Source organism: Saccoglossus kowalevskii, chromosome 16, assembly GCF_978046115.1.
Source record: "Saccoglossus kowalevskii chromosome 16, keSacKowa6.1, whole genome shotgun sequence".
In the NCBI taxonomy this organism is placed as follows: Eukaryota; Metazoa; Hemichordata; class Enteropneusta; family Harrimaniidae; genus Saccoglossus; species Saccoglossus kowalevskii.
Window position 1 is genome coordinate 5,792,798 of NC_140656.1, and position 20,145 is coordinate 5,812,942.

Below are 20,145 nucleotides of genomic sequence, written 5' to 3' on the forward strand. Positions count from 1 at the left end.
GGGTAAAACCTCATCCTTGTGATTTCCATTAGAAGGACTGAATTGTGGGAACATCAAATTGAATGTCTATCAACACAAATGTCACACATGCGCAGCGCGACGACCACCGCCCTTGAAAAAGGGGCATTTTAAATTCAATATTGGAAAGGCACTTTCTGAAGGGAGCAGATGAAACGGAAAGCATATTAAAAGATGTACGTCGAAATGAACTTATGAAGGTAAATAATTGCTTTCGGCAACTTTTCTAATGTAGTGAAGATATGACGCCTTACCAGAGATGTGTCTATTGTTGTCGATAGTTTAGCTCGGAAACAAATTATGCTCTTTTAACCTCCTAACTGTTGTGTTCTGGAAAATAAAGCTAAAGAAATGTGTTGACTACTTACCACTAACTGATGACGTATTATATGGAACACGTGTGGAAGAATTTGGTAATTCGGATGACAAGGCACCTGTTCACGCCAAATGTCAACCCACATTATCCATTCAAATAAAAATATTTAGTGCGCTTCCACGTATTCATCGATAAATCCATTCCCGATGGGACACATGCGATTGGAGATTCTTGCACACTGACATATAATAGTCGTGGCTTGTTCATATATGTCATAAATTTATTTGATTTGATATATTGCCAACACTAAAAAACGTTCCCTTGAAATATCCATTTTGTGAACAGTACAACGGAGATGAATATTAAAATAAGCATTTTCTAAATGCGCACTGCATTCAGTAAATATAACCCAGCCCTACACACTGTACTGACCCTCACAATTAATTCTATCGATTGTGATCCTACCACAGCTGCATTGCGATGTCGTCTTTATTTTGATTCTACTCCTCCACGCTGTCATTGGAAGGGGTGATAAATAGTTTTTTTGTTCAAAAATGGGTTTCAAGTACAGTGTTAAAAACAATACCAAATATACCATAAAGTTTTATTCATTTTCAAATATACACACGTATAAACATAGAACCAAGTATCACAGTCGAGTACTGCAGTGGTGGTCGTTGCTATGTCTGATGCGCATGCGTCAAATATGGTCATCGCATAAAAGAATTTAACGACAACATTGAAAAAAAGGAAAATGTCAACAGATACTTTTGGATACGCAACCCCGGATTTGTGAGCGTTTTTTGCCCAGTGGAATAAGCACTTGTACTATTATGAAGAATGCACTGCAGAGTTTTGAAATAAAATCATATTCAAAAGAAGCATTATTTCATTTTTACCTCTTCCTCATGCCAGTTTTCAAAATTGTAATTCATCAATGCAAATATATGACATAAAAATGTTAGCACAGGGTTATTGGAATACACAATGGAAACATTAGAGCGCGGTCCAATCTGATTAAATGTTATGTATCAGTTTTGACGTTCATTTTGGTATAACGTTTGGTTGAAATTTTAATTGTCATCTCACTAAAACATATAGTGCAACCCAATAAATATAAATATAATATTGAATCACAAACAGGTCATTTTTCGTGTTGAAATAGGTGTACATATGTTGTTTTTGTGTCCCACGCACAAAAAGCTGTGCGGTATTTGACGAAAACTAGAGATACAGTCTCTAATTTTAGTCAATAGTGATGAAATAGTTTCTTAAAGTCTCCTCACCCCTAACATCAACCATAACCTTAACATATTTTGATGAGACCCCGCTATTTTAATTTATGCCGGCGCTGAATGTTTTATTACATTTCGCCGAAATCGTAATGGTCAACTTTATCGAAGGGTTCAATCAGTCTGAAGTTTAAATATCTTTATTCCTTCCCTTAGTAAACGTAAAAAATAACTAAAATTGTATTGTTTCAAACCAGTTTTGTATGCTGTATGTTGTAATGAGGCATTTGTTTTCTATACTAATTAATGTATATTATTGTATTAATGTATTACTCGCAATTCAGATGATTAATTTACCTTGGTTAGTTCCTAGCACGAACATAAAGATTATGTTATTGTTAATATCTGTTATGCTTATATTGTTACAGATGGTGGAAACAAATCCATTCCAGGTGACACCCATCTATTAAACATGGGCACCGTCCATTCGACTAGCTACCCGTAGGAAAACAGTATGAAATACCGAACACAGAAAAGTGAAACAGAAACTAAAAGGCTTGAGACAGAATGTCGTGATATGTCCGAGGAACGTTTAATAAAACTTCTGAATTTTTCAAGAATTACGGTGGCGAAATCGGACAGGATTCATTCTAATTTATATTTGTTATATTGATCATGTTTCATTTGTATTGATTGGACTGAGGTCACATTTATTATATAGGAATTGGAGTATACACAATCCTTTGATATAATATAGACCTACAGAGTTTAAATTTAGAAATAGTGTAATTCATAAAATTGCAACTGTTAATGGTAAATATATCATTGACTAAATTGTGTATGAAAAACAGATAAATATTTTTTATATAGTATATATGGCTACCTGCAACCTGCCCTCATTGTATCGTATATGCACTTAAGTTACATATCCGGGATCAGAGAAGTCCACGTGATCATGTTAACCTTATTAGATCATTTAAGGTTCAACCATCAGTTGTTATTGTTGATATGCCACATATGGTAGTAAGACATTGAAATATTAGATATCTCTATGACTTGCAAAAAACACATCAGAAAATAATATGTTGGCATCAGAAGGCAAATTACCATTTCTCTATTGACTGCATGTTGAATGTAGATTGTTGATCAGAGACTAAATAACCATGTTGGTTTAAGTCATATAGGATTTTTAAAACTGTCATTGTTAGTTAAGTACTTCATTTTTCAATTCAATCTTTGGAAGTACATGTTACATAATTATGTTCTCTCCTCACACAAGCGTCATTCGACCGCAAATATTTTTCTTATTGACCACATGTCCAATGATACCGCACAAATGAATAGTGTGTCCAGGCAGAAAAATGTAACAGGTATGATAATTACATATCTGAATCATGTTCCTCATAATTTGTATTTCAATCATCCAATACAGATAATAAAATAATACAACATTCGGTTATAGACATTGAAGTCGCAGAAAAGATTATATAGCAATAGACCAAATACAAGATAATTGACTGTGATATGAAAATATCGTTAGTATGGAACATGTTGGTTTTCAATCGTGAGGCTAATATATTCATAAGTATTATTTTTAGTATTTAGGTTACAATAATTAAATGATTGCTATTATGACGGTTCTACGCGAGTCACGTGAAACTACCGACAGGAAGTATCACTGGTCTGGGGATGCCCTACATAGAGACAGGTTGGAGTTAGATATCCCACGGACAGAACTATCTCACTTGGAGTTACGCCAACTCATTTTAGACTTCATTTTAAAACTTCACGTGAGAAATAGCACATGGCATTTCTGTTCATTCACAATCCCATAGATTGATGTGAGACGAGTTACAAACATGTACTTTACATTACGGTAAATATAAGATTAGTCGTGCACAATATGTCAATGATAACATAGTTATTATTATCCAAAAAACATTGAAGTTAGTATTATTGAGAGTATAACGTGTTCACGATATTAATTGGCATTCCCAATTAGTAGTTAATTAGTTAAGGCTGGTTTATGTCTTTTTGTTATTATTTGTTATTTTATGTGTTATACAAGTATGCATTCAACACAGTTTTGACAATATCAGATAATTGTATAAATACAAATGAAGACGGTCATGGCGCATTATTTCAAACCATTATTGCGTAAAAAAAACGTTTTGAGAATAACATCAACTACATGAAAGGGCCGGGGGTTGTGGGTGACCAGATTATACTTGCTGTTGTTTCAATTAGGTTGCAATAGAAAATAATATCTTACAGAGAAATGAAATGGAATGAAATTGATGTCTTTGTTTGTGCATATTCTCCTTTATTCAATTTGTTTCGTGAGCTGTACAACGTACTATGATAACATCGGTTTTATTCTTTAGAGAGACCTGGTAATCACGACAAATGCATTTGAACTGATATATAAAACTACTTGACTTTATTAAATTGCCTATGATGACAGAGGATGGAAAACGCGCGCTAAGATTAATAAGGTATTTTTTATCAGTTCGCCATCACGGCAACGTAAATTTCAGTAGTGTACATTTTGTCATCCACCTATATTGTCCCTAATAACCAACAAAATAAGTGGCAATATTGTTCTTCTCAAAATTGTGCTCGTGTTCTGCCTTTATAAAATAAAATACATGCAGTAAGTATTTGTTATTTGTAGAAATTATATGTGTAGGTTAACGTACATTTCACCTTACAAAATACGAACCCAATCAGACCACTTTAAAGAACGTTGGAAACGCGATATTCCCACGACTAAAACAATTTTCAATATCACATTTAATTGATTGCATTAATTAGAAGTTAATGTATTCGTGATTGCATCAATGACGTATTTAGCTTTCCTCTTTATTTGAAATGCATTTTTAAAACTAATTATTATCTAAATCCAGCACTGTAATAATGCATGTCGATTGTAAGAGGATTATTGTACGATGCAACATATATGGAAATTCCCTTCTCAAATCCGGAAGAACTGCCTAGGACACCATTTGCAGCACTTGATTGAGTTGAATATCAGGGGATCGATATAACTTCTCTTACAGATTGCCTATGTTGTGTAGTGTACTCGACAGTTGTTCTGTCGAATGTTGTCTGTTATTTGTTTCATATTTCTGTTCTCTGTGACTTTATACCCGGATAAACGGTTAGATATATTTATTCCAAATGCATTAAATATAAATGTGATTAGATTATGTAATATATTACTTTACAATATATATCTAGTGGTATAATATATATGTATATAAATGCATTTGTAATACGTGACATTTAAATTTGTATAGTTTACAATTTTTATTTGTATAATGCTTAAACTTGTACATCAATAAATAATCTTCGAGATTCATTGTTCATCATATAAAAAATGTTAGCTTTGAAAACATCGATTGCGTTCGGAACGCCACCATGTGAGCATTCACACAGCTCACGTGGGTTATTTACAGTATGCTGTTGCTTATCCTGGCAGAGAGACAAACAACTCCGAGCTGAGCAGTGTAACATACTGTACCGAAAGCCGAGTACAGCTTTAACAGTTTTCGCATAATGAATGGCAGCCCTGATCTGAGGAAAGTGCTTGAAGAACGCATTGATAAATTTAGCCGACTATTCAACGAAAAGAACTGGGAGGCTCTTTAAGATATGCATACTCCGCGCTGGGAAAGTGTATTTAGGGTCTACTAGTGTGTATTTAAATATTCATCAATATATCAGCTTATATATCTTTTTCGTAAATTCACCGTTGGTTTAAGGATTTGCCGTGACACATTCACTTATGTGTTTACGTTTTGATACAACCACATATGTCTGTTCGCTATATATCTTCTAAATTATCTCCTGGCCAAAATATTTGCTTATTTGCGGTACTATATCGTCATACAATACACACAAATAGGTTCGTGGCTATTTTTGTAAATGTGTGTTTCATCCCGCTGATTGGATTTCCAGTGAACTCACTGAGGCTGGTTTTGCTTAGCTTGTAGGCTTTCATTATAATGTTGTGACCGACGAAGTGAAATGTAACAGAATAATGTAGACTGTATTAATTACAATATTGTTAGGTAGGATTGTAAATTTGACCAATATTTAGTTGTGATAGAGACATGGCCCCTTTTCATGAAATAAACGTGATATCCAATCTTGTCAAAAATGCCACATAAAATATCACGTTTGCAACTCATTGAATAAAAAAACAGTTCAGTTACAAACCTGATTGCCAATTCATCGTATCGTTACAACTACCGTTAAACGTACGTATTACAACTACCTAATTTCGTTGATTTTCAGATACAATAGAAAAAATGAAGCAGTTGAGAATGGAATTCGATAAAATGGACGCAACAACAAAGGACGTTGAGGGAATATTAGGAGGTGATAATGTGTACTGTAGTGTCACATACAAGATGAAGAATGCAGAATCTCCTGTGTACACTATCAAATTATTATACATATGGAAGCTGGTCGATGGGTTATATAAAGCTGATATTGTGTTTGCTTCAAAGCACATTCCTTAATCTTATGTGCCTCTCGTACATGTACATGTACTACCTGGTTAATAATTTAAAACAAACAAATAAAATGTTTGTGAAAATATATTTCTTTTCTGAATGTTTATTTGAGTAATTTAAGTGAATATTTGTGGTTTGGCATGTCAATTAATTGAGTCCAATATTGTATACACTTCTTCGCTTTCATGCGATGCGCTGTGCACGATCATACACGCCTCCACCAAAAAAATGAACAGAAATATTAGGAGTGTGTTTTTCAACACTCGGTTGCATTCTAGACTCTAGACTCGTATCTCTGAAAACCCCACAAAAAATAAATCAGATTCATAGAATTGTATACATCCGAAGTGGTTGATTTACTTTGCCAAGATTGTGAATGCCGAATCGCTTATTAGTCACTACACACAGACACAGCACGGTGCAATATTTCGCCAAATACTTCACAGCTCGATGTTTGTGGATTCGCATCGAGGTTATCCAATGAAAACAGCATGACTAGTGGGGGAACACATACCAATCAGATAAACAAACTCAACCATGAATCATTAAACAAAAGTTTACATTGAAAACTACATATTAATTAACTTATCCTAACAAATTAATTAAAACATACATAACAAAATATTATCAAATCAGTGAAAGAACCATACATAGAATCCTGGGGTACACACCAAGATGTGATGCGCCCGGGTAAAACCTCATCCTTGTGATTTCCATTAGAAGGACTGAATTGTGGGAACATCAAATTGAATGTTTATCAACACAAATGTCACACATGCGCAGCGCGACGACCACCGCCCTTGAAAAAGGGGCATTTTAAATTCAATATTGGAAAGGCACTTTCTGAAGGGAGCAGATGAAACGGAAAGCATATTAAAAGATGTACGTCGAAATGAACTTATGAAGATAAATAATTTCTTTCGGCAACTTTTCTAATGTAGTGAAGATATGACGCCTTACCAGAAATGTGTCTATTGTTGTCGATAGTTTAGCTCGGAAACAAATTATGCTCCTTTAACCTTCTAGCCGTTGTGTTCTGGAAAATAAAGCTAAAAAATGTGTGGATCACTTACCACTAACTGATGACGTATTATATGGAACACGTGTGGAAGAATTTGGTAATTCGGATGACAAGGCACCTGTTCACGCCAAATGTCAACCCACATTATCCATTCAAATAAAAATATTTAGTGCGCTTCCACGTATTCATCGATAAATCCATTCCCGATGGGACACATGCGATTGGAGATTCTTGCACACTGACATATAATAGTAGTGGCTTGTTCATATATGTCATAAATTTATTTGATTTGATATATTGCCAACACTAAAAAACGTCTTTTTGAAATATCAGTTTTTTGAACAGTACGACGGCGATGAATATTAAAATAAGCATTTTCTAAATACGCACTGCATTCAGTAAATATAACCCAGCCCTACACACTGTACTGACCCACACAATTAATTCTATCGATTGTGATCCTACCACAGCTGCATTGCGATTTCGTCTTTATGTTGATTCTACTCTGCCACGCTGTCATTGGATATATAGTGCAACCCAATAAATATAAGTATAATCTTGAATCACAAACTGGTCATTTTTCGTGTTGAATTAGGTATACATATGTTGTTTTTGTGGCCCACGCACAAAAGGCTGTGCGGTATTTGACGAAAACTAGAGATGCAGGCTCTAATTTTAGTTAATAGTAAGGAAATACTTTCTTAAGGTCTCATCACCCCTAACATGAACCATAACCTCAACATATTTTGATGAGACCTCGCTATTTTTTATTTATGCCGACGCTGATTTTTTTTTATTACATCCCGCCAAAATCGTAATGGTCAACTTTAAAGGGGGGTTGAAGCAGTTCTCTTTCTCAAACAGTCTGAAGTTGAAAACATTCTTATTCTTCCCCAGGTAAACTTAACAAAAATTAAAATGTTATTGTCCCAAGCCAGCTTTGTATGCTGCATGTTGTAATGTGGCCTTGTTTCCTATACTAATTAATGTATATTATTTTTTTCTACTGTCCTCTGAACTGCTCGCAGTTCATATGATTCATTTACCTTGGTTAGTTCCTAATACGAACATAAAGATTACGTTATTGTAAATATCTATTATAGTTATATTGTTACAGATGGTGGAAAAAATCCATTCCAGGTGACATCATCTTATTCAGCATGGGTACCGTACGTTAGACTAGCTACCCGTAGGGTAACAGTATGGAATACCGAACATAGGAAAGTGATAAGAGAAACTGAAACGATTGGGACAGAATGTCGTGATATATTCGAGGAGCGTTTAATAAAACTCCTGAATTCTTGAAGAATTACGGTGAATGAAGCTTACTATTTAACCAAATAGTGGCAAATTCGGACAGGATTCATTCCTATTTATATTTGTTAAATTGATCATGTTTTATTTGTATTGGTTGAACTGAGTTGGCATTTATTATATAGGAATTAGTTTATTAACTATGCTTTGAAGTTAATATTTTCTTCAATAATTTGCAAAGGTAAAAGAAATATGTTCGACTTGCATTATTGCGGAGGTTACCACCTCAAAATACGATATAATATTGTACATTCGACAGACATTGATTAAAAATGATAATATAATGAACAGAGTCTTCCAAAAAATAGTGGGTGCTTCCGGGTTGGTTAATTATCAACAACCCCTTATTAAGGCGAAGTAACATGAGTGTTTGGGAGGAATTATGTAGAGGTGTCAACAGATTATGTAAACATCTAAATGCTCTTTAATCATGCACACTCACTCTAAAAGGTTGTTTCAAGGTAGTTATTTTTATTTTCATTAGTAGATCCATCTTTTTATACGTAGTTTTACTTTTGTAGTTAGTTATTTTTATTTTCATTAGTAGATCCATCTTTTTATACGTAGTTTTACTTTTGTAGTTAGTTATTATTGTCAGTTTTTATTTCATCTCATGAATCATGCATTATTTACTAGTTTTTGAAAACATGGAACTGTTGACACCATAGACATATTGTAGTTATATATAGCAATGGCTTTCAAACTACTCATTACTTTAACTTCCGAGGTTTCGGGTGACCAGATTATACTTGTTGTTGTTTTAATAATGTTGCAATAGAAAATAATAATTTACAGACAAATGAAATGGAATGAAATTGAAGTCATTGTTGGCTTATACTCTCCTTTTATCTATTTGCTTCGTGTGCTGTACTACGTGCTATTATTATGTCGGTGTTATATAAATAAATAAATAAATAAATAAATAAATAAAAGAAAGTGGAATATTTAAAAAAAAAAAGAGGTATCCACTAAACCATATACTTTCACACTCAGGCAAGAGAAGGAACATGTTGGTGAACTAGCCTTGCATTGTGAGTGTTTTATTGTTTGCAGTCTGTAAAATATCATTTTTTTCACAAATAAAACAATAAAAAAACAAAGAGCTCACATCGTTATAATTTTGAGTGAGCCAGCCAAGTTTCCACATATAAATATACACATAATATTTCTATTAAACTTATTTTATTTTATAATATTTTCACAATATAAGTCTTTAAAATAAATTCACCATATACAAATTAATTTGTTGGTACAATCCATATCCTTATATTAGAATCAGTTTCCAGACATTTGAAAACAAAATATTTTAGAAGCATAACAATACAACGATTGGATTTGGTGTCACAGTTTGTCCCCAATTCATATTGAAATATTGCCAGCAATAATTAATAAACCTTGTTCAGAATACCATTTATTCCCGGCATTATATTCAGTGGCTAGTTCTCAGGATCTACAATAGAAATGAATAAACAGAAATCATTTTGATGCCATGTTTCTAGAAGACACCGCCATATCAAATTTTGATTTAAACCATACCACTTCACGTTTCAGGGTGTCTAAACAATGACTCAACAACCAATAAACACGACCAAGAATGCAACAATATCAGGCTGCATCCTGAAAACAACTAGAAAGCACATTACAACAAGTCATTACAAACGTGAAATCCTCAACCCCTCCTAATACATCCTACAGCACGAATGATTCCTATACTCATTTGCATCTAGGTACAGATCTAATTTTACAAGTAGTGATACTCTAGTAGCTTATAATAGGTTTGTATGCAATTTTTTGTCCAGAGCCAAACTCTTCAGGATTCCACAATTGAAGATCCAGGAACAATATTTGGTTGGTAACACATTTGTCATAGACGGCGAAATATCTTAAATGGCCACGTCCATTTTTCGTCATACGCGCTAATTCCGCCCATCTGTATCTCTAGAACCGTTGGACAGGTTGGGCAGTTTAACAGCCTGGTGGAAGGACGTGTCACAGAACCTTATGGTTCAGTGTTATGCCAGAAATAAAACTTTACATTACAGTAATATAACTCAAAAATACCAAAGAATTTTACCAGGTAGGATTGCATCTGCATTTAGATTAGGGAATAAAGGGCGAGGCACAGGTCATTATTGCGCGATAACAGGCAAGAATGGTGATGTGGGCGGAGACGCGCAAATTCACTTTAATCATAAGCAAAAACCTTACGCATACAGGTAGTCTGAAAGTGATCGAAAAATTATGTTCTTTGTGAGCTCATACAGTCATTCGAATCATTATTATATTTTTTGTATATTTGGTTTGTGTAAAAGTTTAATATATTTTCTTCGTCTTCACAAATTTTCATTAAAACTACTTAATGAATGTAAGAGTTATAGCTTTGGTCTGGATGCAACATACTGTTCAAGTCAGGATGTTGAAATCTCAATGAACAGGTACAAATCGCATCGTGCAACAAAGTGGCTCCAGTTCATCAAACACATGTTCCAGCAACACTGACACTGGTGAATGGCTTTGACACACTGTTTCAATTCATACATTATTGGCAGGCAGAAGTAGAACCCCATTTCACTGCAGCATGACTATCCACAACCTGAACTTATACATCAGCTACTTATTAATACGTCAGTGGCCCAAAAGCTGGTGGAGGACACATTACCCAACAGATGTCCTGTGTCCTCGATGATCTCCAAATGGCATGTTATACAGGGCGCATTAGACAATTTTGACCATACAGAGAATATGGTTTTTGGGAAAGATTAAAATCATGACACTGTTCTAGTCATCTTTCAGAATAAACCAAGAAGCAATGACTTTGAGGACATGCAGATGACAAGCTGCTCAGTACCAGCAGGAAAGACAAAGTTTGCTGATGTTTTACCATGCCAGATTCTCGAGACATCACACCTTGTCAAAGGCATTGGTGATATACCAGAGTTGTTTTCGCATACAGTGATAAAAGAAAGAATAGTGTTGATGATGATTATTTTTTGGTGCATGGGAAGACAAAATTATACAGATCCTGATGAGAGTACGTTTCCTTGCTTTACAGCAACAATGAGTGTGCTTCAGAGGCAATTGAAGTTCGGTGTTACAGTAAGGTCATTTGTACCCATCCTCAAATATGTTGTAGCAGAAATGAACAATATTTACATCTATGATTAACTTTCAACGCTACATCAGGTGCACTGTGGGCTAATGAAGGAGTGTATGCAATCGCCAAGGAAATCCAGCTGTTGAAGCCAGATAAGACCAGTTTTATAATTTATTCCTGGGAATAGGGACATTTCACATGGAAAAGATCATCATCGCATGCCTCGGGAAGATTCTAAACGGCAGTGGAATTGATCCGGCATTGATTAAGACTGGCCTCTTTGGCAAACTTGTAGTAGAGAATAGTGTAATGACTGGCAAGGATGCAATGAGTCTCGTGTCAGAGGTGATGAACATTCTTATGTATGAACAATTTCAAGCTGAGCAGGAAAGCACTAGGTGGGACTTAGAACAGCATGGAAACTGTCATACAGCAAGCTTTGGATGGATACTGTATAGAACATTTCAGAGAAATTTGGGGAAAGAAGAAAATCTTGCAGGCAGACTTGAAGAAGTCCTTTGCAGAATGGAAAGAAGCTACCTGTAGTGGTATCAGACCATGTGACAATGTGCGCTACTGGAGCTTGTTTCTGGTTCAGCTATTCTGAGAGATTTAACACACTCCATTCGTCAAGCTGATTGGCATATTTTTGTTCCAGCTGAGCCGAAGTGCATGCCTTTGCTATTTGGGTTTGGTCGGAAAACCTACTGCAGGTGGGGGGTCAATGATCCTTGAAGATTGCTTGTACATACAAAGGAAGTTCCCCAGCATTTATAAATGTTTCAAAGATGGTGGGTGGGTGATGTACCACACTCTTCGTTTAGGCAGTTCAGTAGGGTTTGACATGGCACTCGAGAAGTGTTATAATAAACCTGCGTTGCTGGAGGTATAATAGGCATGACTAGACAGAAAGAAGCAGTGGTTTTGTGGAATATCCTAAAGCACGAGAAAAATCTTCACGTGACACAGCTTGAATGGTGTAACTTGGGAGATAAAGACAACGGTGAACTCAACCTACATCATCAGTTCAATCCTACTTCAACTTAAATTGGTCACAATCGTGCAAAACACTCCATGATTACATAAAATCCATCAAAAATCCGTTCAGCACTGAAAACAGACTTCAGAACATCTGTACTGGGGCTGAAATATCTCAGGGTGTTGTTGATGGATTACTTGAATGTCCGACAATTGGTGAAAAGAGTTATCAAGATTTTGTGGAAACTAGATTTCAGAATAATGAGAAACGCCTACATGACACAATACTAACTAACTGCAAGACTATTTTCGTTAAACCTTCTTCTATTCCACTGAACTCAAATGCTGCAGAAACGATTAGATACCCTAACTATGCTGGAGAACGAGGGTATAGTATGAATGACATATGAAATAACAAGCACATCCCAGTTCCTCACCACTGAATGTGAAGATAGCATTCGTTTAAAAAAACAGACCTTGTCAACCAACTTTTAAAAGAGAAAAGAAATGTGAAGAGTGATGCTCAGATAACAATAGTTGACTTCATGGCATTCGTACGTAAACTACCTGTGAAAAAAATAGGCCTTCAAACAGTTGGGGAATTCGCTGAGAGTCTTTCCAATAACATTCTTGCTACAGGTGCAGAATCAACATTATTTTTGATGTTTATCAAAAATCGTCAATCAAGCAAATTGAAAGGGCACAGAGAAGTTCTTCAAACCAGCGAAGAACATTAAATGTGTTACTTTTTGCAGTTGTAAGAAAGATGAGTGTAGAAATCCAAATAAATAAATGTACATGTACCTGTGTACCTATTGAATCACTGAAAATTCAGACTTGTGCCTTACTTTATAACCCAAACACAGGATAAATATTGCGACAAGTAAGGTTAAAGTTTTGTGAACATTGAAATTTGTATTGCGTAATATGGAGAAATCAGTTTTTCGCAATTTTCTCAAAAACCATTCACTTTGAGTGATCAAAATATATTACTGACCCCAAAATGTGGCCATTCTGCAAATTTTGAGTGGTCAAGCAACCTCCTATCTCCAACAGTTCTTAGAGTTACAGACGGGCGGAATTAGCGCGTATGACGAAAAATGGGCGTGGCCATTTATGATATTTCACCCTCTATGACAAATGTGTTACCAACCAAATATTGTTCCTGGACCTTCAATTAGTGGAATCCTGAAGAGTTTGGCGTTGGACAAGAAATTGCATACAAAACTACCATGAGCTACTCCAGTATGAACATCAAGTGATGCTTTAATTAATGAAGGCATACAGTTAATTTACCTGAACACATACTGGAACAGGACTTATAACTTGTACCCACGGGGTGCAGTCTATCCGCAGTTCAATTTCTGCAATATGCTATTTCCCAGGCAGTGAATCACATCTAGTGTTCAAATTAAAATAAAATATTAAAAGTTATCCATTACAAATATTACAAGCAGTGAACATCAAGTAATGCTTTAATTAATGAAGCAATACAGTGCACTGACCTCAAAACATACTGTGGCAGGACTTATAACTTGTACCCATAGAGGGTGAAGTCTAGTCGCAGCTCACTTTATGTGATATACCATTTCCCAGGCAGGGAATCACATCTAGTATTGAAATTAAAATACAATATTAAAATTATTTCATTACAAATCTTATAAGCAGTGTACATCAAGTGATACTTTGATCAATGAAGCAATACAGTGCATTCACCGCAAAACATAGTGCGACAGGACTAATAAATTGTACTCAGGGGTGTGCAGTCTAGCTGCAGCCCAATTTCTGCGATATACCATTTTCCAGGCAGTAATCACTTCAAGTGTTAAATTAAAATAAAATATTAAAAGTAATCCATTACAAATATTACAAGCAGTCAACATCAAGTAAATCTTTAATTAATAAAGCAATGCAGTGCACTCAACTCAAAACATATTGCGGCAGGACTTATAACTTGTACCCACAGGGGGTGCAGTCTAGTCGCAGCTCAATTTCTGTGATATACCGTTTCCCGGCAGTGAATCGCATCTAGTATTGAAATTAAAATACAATATTAAAATTAATTCATTACATCTGTTCTATTTTTATAAAGAACTTTCCCAAATAAAAAAATAATATTTCATAATATTTCTTTTTAATTTATTTTTAATTATTTTTACTGAATTCTATTAAATACATTTGCCATATACAAATTAATTTGTTAGACACTATTTTATCTTAATATTTTACAATCCATATCCTTATATTTGAATCTGTTTTAAAACATTTGAAAAAAAATATTTTAAAAGCATAACAATACAACGACTAGATTTGGTGTCACAGTTTGCTCCAAATTCATATTAAAATATTGCCAGCAATAATTGATAAAGCTTGTTCAGAATACCATTTACTCCCGACACCCATTTCAGTGAATAGTTCTCAGGGTTCACAATAGTAAATAAATAAACAGAATTCATTTTGATGCCACGTTTTTAGAAGACATCGCCATATCATTTTATTTGGATCAAACCATTTCAAGCTGCAAGGTGTCTAAACAATGACTCAACAACCAATAAACACATCTTCCACGTACCACAAAAATTGTAGCCATAATTGAACAAACCAAGAAAGCAACAAATATCAGGCTACATCCTGAAAACAATGTGATAGCACATTACAACCAGTCATTACAAACATGAAATCCTTCACCCCTCCCAATTCACCCTACAGCACGAATAGTTCATATACTCATTTGCATATACGTACAACAAGCTTAGCCAGTAGATGCATAACTCATCAAACTTTTGAACAACCACTCATTCTAATTATAGTTGAGTGAAGGCGCTATTTAATTTGACAAGCATCTTTTAAAAGAATTTAACATAAATATATAAATGGGTATTTGTAGTGTTGTTTTTCGTTTTTATTTTTAACGCGCAAAAGGTGTGTTATGCTATATTTTATCCTATCCTAACGATTGTCGACTTTTAAAGCCCCTTTCACAATTGGCGCCTCACTCGTGCGATAATTTTTTTTCGAAAATATTTTTTCCGTCCTGTTGTAGAAGTGTTGTCTTTGAGTCGCAAGCAATATATAAAATCGTACGAGAGGTGAACGACCACTGCACCAGGATACAACAGTCGTGAGATGTAATCGTGCGATTATTTTCATGTTTCCGTGTGCAACAGTCGTACAACGGCTGCAACGGTTGAACGATGATGCGACCAAGTCGCACGACATATGCGTTTTGTAGCGCTATGTCGCGCGACCTGGCGACCCGTTGTACGACTACTACAACCGATCTTACAAGGCTACGACCCATTGTGCGACACACCGCACCACCTGTCGCGCGAGGTGTTGGTCTATAAATACGATGGCTCAGATCACTTTGGATCCTTTAGTGAAACAAATGCTAACATATGGTTGTCCTGGGTGATACCCAGTCCAATTATTGCGGTGACGGCCGCTGTAACATCGGACACAATTAAATCGCATGGATGCATACCATATGTCCAGTGTAATATTAGGATTATTATTAATAATAATATAGAATCGTAATTTGTGTTGTAACCATGTGTGGTAGACGTGGTTTGGCGGTTTAGGCTAGGATTTCAAAATGGTCTCTGAAGGAGTCGGGAAGGCAGGATGGAACTTTTATAGGGGCAGACTGACATAATAAAGCACAATACACATTCGAATAAAATAATAACAACTAAATTTAATACTAAATATCCCTATCACAATTAATATATGCTAGCATATAAAGAGAAAGACTTATCTGATCAGCTTAGTGAAAAATGGTAATAAAGAGTCACTGTCAAACTTCAATGATGATCACATGATGAAAGTCAAGCCCACGGTGTATACATTGTAGTTCTCCCACACAATGGAGATGAGGAGAGTAGCTGTGCGCAGTTGAGTAAAGTTATTGTAGCAAATTCAGATCTGGAGCTCAATGCGGTAGCAGACAGCAAGTAGTCAAGCAGTGACACAAAGGTACTGGCAAAGATCAGGAATAGGTAGCCTCCATAGAGTAGGTTCCATCATTGGATACAGAGTCATTTGTAACCCCTATAGTCTGTGGTCTTTCAAGCTACCATTGACTGTATGTAACAGTACAACGTACAGTGTCATCTTGCAGGAGCCTCATACTTGAGCTGTTGACTGCTAAAAGTTTCACCGAGGACTGACTAAATGTTAGTTCAGCAGCTGTTGGTCAATGTCATTGGTAATGCAACAATAAACACATAGTTTCTCATGTGTATCTGTTTACGGAAGATGGGCAGTTTTAATTACTTTATAAGGGAATGAAACTTGTCATCATCTTGTGATATAGAATCACAGTTGTTACCTTAGTATTTGACAGTTCCCACGGCTAAAGTTGGGCCCAAGAGTGATAGAATGTAACTTAAAATAAAAGAGTGTCAAATATTAAGTTTACTCAGTACATCAAAGGCCTGTTTCACACATGCATGTTTTGAAACACAAATATTATATTTATTTAGTATACAGTGCCTTCTCAGACTTAGCAAATGCAAGAGCCTCCCAGGAGCTATTGGTCGAGCAGCAGCCATGTTTACAGTTTGGATGGTCCAGACATTTGGGATGAAAGCTCAGGAGTTCTCGAGCTTATATTGGGGGTGAAAAAAAATCGTACAACGTTGCAAAGGAAGCAAGACAGGTCTTCCAATAGTCTTAGGGTGGTACAACGGACTCGTACGTCAGGACGCATCATCGTACGACATGAAAATACTCGTGCGTGCAACACTCGTTCGGAGTCTTACGAGGGCGTGCAAAGTCGCACAACACTCGTACTGCCTGTCGTGCAATTATTTTTCATCGCGTCAGTCGCTCAAAATATCGGAGCAGCACGGGTTTTTTTCCCGACCAAGATGCGACCATTTTGTCGCATCTGCATCGTACAATAAGTGGTACAACGGCTACAACGAGTCGTACAACGGGAAAAAATTCGAGTCGCAAGCCGTTGTAGTCTGTTTGGCACCAATTGTAAAAGGGGCTTTAGCAATAGCCACGAATGGTCACGGATTCAATTGCCAGTTGTGTGCAAAACGAGTCAATTCCTAAAGGTTTATATTCAATGATCTTTAATGCCATATTACATAACTGAAAGCTAAATAAAGCACATGCACGACATATAACGGTTTTATACTAGATTACTGCCCTCTTACATACACGACATATAAATCACAAGACATACTACCAGCACAACAACAGTTTAAATTAAGTAACTTGCAAAATCATATATAAAACTACATGACTTTATTAAATTGCCTGTGATGACAGACGATGGAAAACGCGCGGTAAGATTAATAAGGTATTTTTTTATCAATTCGCCATCACGGCAACGTAAATTTCAGTAAGTAGTGTACATTTTTTCATCCACCTATATTGTCTCAAATAACCAACAAAATGTGTGACGGTATTATTCTTTGTAGAATTTTACTCGTTTTCTGCCTTTATAAATAAAAATACTTTATGTGGACAATATATTTGTATGTTATCGTACATTTCACCATACACATTACGCACCCAATTAAACCAAGAACGTTTGGAAAGCGATTATTTATTAAGCGAATATAACAAATATTTTCCAATATCATAAAGTAATAGCATTAATTAGAATTTAATGTATTCGTGATTGTATTAATGACGTATTTAGCTTTCCTCTTTATTTGAAATGCCTTTTTTAAACCAAATCCAGAACTACCGTAACATGCATGTCGATTGTAGGGGAATTATCGTACGATGCAACATATATGAAAATTCCCTTCTCAAATCCGGTAGAACTGCCTAGGACACCATTTGCACCACTTCATTGAGTTGTATATAAGGGGATCGATATATCGTCTCTTACTGTTTGGCTATGTTGTGCAGTGTACTCGACAGCTGCTTTATTGTGCGTTGTGTGTCATTTGTTTTATGTTCCTGTTCTCTATGCGACGTGATAAACAGATAAACGGTTAGATACAATATTTTTTAATTGATGATCTTTATTCCAAATGCATTAAATATAAATATGATAAGATTATGTAATATGTTACTTTACAATATGTATATCAGATGGTATAATATATATGTCGATAAATGCATTTGTAATACGTGACATTTAAATTTGTATAGTATACAATTTTTTTTGTATGATGCTTCAATTTTTCGATCAATAAATATTCTTGGAGATCTTTGTTCATCATATAAAAAATGTTTGCTTAGAAAACATCGACTGCGTTCAGAGCGCCACCATGTGGCCATTCACATAGCTCACGTGGGTTATTCACAATAATATGTTGCTTATTTTGGCAGAGATACAACCAATTCCGAGCTGACTGTGTAACATACTGTACCGACAGCCGAGTACAACTTTTACAGTTTTCGCATAATGAGTGGCAAACCTGATCTGAGGAAAGTGCTTGAAGAACGCATTGACATAGTTAGCCGTTCATTCAACGACAGGAACTGGGAGGCTCTTTGCGATATGCATACTCCGGAATGCAGATTTATTCGCGTTGGGAAAGTGTATTCAGGGTCTACTGGTGTGTATTAATTGTTCTACAATTTATCAGCATATATAGTTGTTTTCGTAAATCCACTTTTGCTTTAAGGATTTACCGTGAGATATTCATTTATGTGTTTAGGTTTTGATACAACCACCTATGTTTGTTCGCTATATATCCTCTAAACTATCTTCAGACCAGCATATCTACAACACACAAAAAAAGGTTCGTGCCTATTTTTGTAAATGTGTGTGTTTCATCCTGATTATTTGTTTACCAGTGAACTCACTCAGGCTGGATTTGCATAGTTTGTAGGCTTACAACATTTTGTTCTGACCAACAAAATGAAATGTGAGAGCTGTAGACTGTATTAATAACAATACTGTTAGGTAAGATTGTAAATTTAACCTATATTCAGATAGCTGAAATGTCATTGAAACAACCTGTCATAGAGACATGGTCCTTTTTCATAAAATAAACGTTATATCTAATCTTGTCACCAGTGCTGCATAAAATATCCAGTTCGTAAGTGATTGAATAAAAAAACAGTTCAGTTACAAACCTAATTTCCCAGTCATCTTATCATTACAAATACCGTTAAACGTACATATTACAACTACCTAATTTCGTTGATTTTCAGAGACAATAGAGAAAATGAAGCAGTTGAGAATGGGATTCGATAAAATGGACGCAACAACAAAGGAAGTTGAGGGAATATTAGGAGGTGATAAGGTGTACTGTAGTGCCACATACAAGATGAAGAATGGAGAATCTCCGGTGTACACTATCAAATTATTATACATATGGAAGCTGGTCGATGGGGTATATAAAGCTGATATTGTGTTTTCTTCAAAGCATATTCCTTAATGTTATGTGCCTCTCGTATAACCGGCATGTATATGTACTACTTGGTTAATAATGTAAAAACACAAATAAAATGTTTGTGAAAATATATTTTTTATGAACATTTATTTGCATAATTTAAATGAATATTTGTGGTTTGGCATGTCAATTAATTGAGTCCATTATCTCTTCTCTTTCATGCGACACGTTGTGTAACGATCAGAACCCCTCTCCCAAAAAAAGAACGAACAGAAACATTAGGAGTTAATTTTGCAACACTCGAGTGCATTCTACACGCTATATTTTGTACATGTTCTG

General features: G+C 35.3%; 1 protein-coding gene and 1 long non-coding RNA gene across 2 annotated transcripts; both read left to right on the forward strand.

Annotated features, from left to right (window-relative positions):
- Positions 1-5,095: 5,095 nt before the first annotated feature.
- Positions 5,096-6,173, forward strand: LOC146733615 (uncharacterized). Its single transcript, XR_014926660.1, has 2 exons — positions 5,096-5,261; positions 5,866-6,173. It is a non-coding gene; the product is annotated as an uncharacterized LOC146733615 (long non-coding RNA).
- Positions 6,174-18,774: 12,601 nt separating this feature from the next.
- Positions 18,775-19,938, forward strand: LOC146733616 (uncharacterized). The gene is made up of 2 exons (XM_085491446.1): positions 18,775-19,023; positions 19,625-19,938. The coding sequence occupies exons 1-2, from the start codon at positions 18,870-18,872 to the stop codon at positions 19,849-19,851; spliced, it is 381 nt and encodes a 126-aa protein (XP_085347572.1). The 5' UTR covers positions 18,775-18,869; the 3' UTR covers positions 19,852-19,938.
- The last annotated feature ends 207 nt before the right edge of the window (positions 19,939-20,145 follow it).

Coding starts and splice junctions, on each gene's coding strand:
- LOC146733616 (XM_085491446.1), top strand. CDS start 18,870: ATGAGTGGCAAACCTGATCTGAGGAAAGTGCTTGAAGAACGCATTGAC. Junction 19,024..19,624: donor AGTGTATTCAGGGTCTACTG/GTGTGTATTAAT, acceptor GTTGATTTTCAG/AGACAATAGAGAAAATGAAG.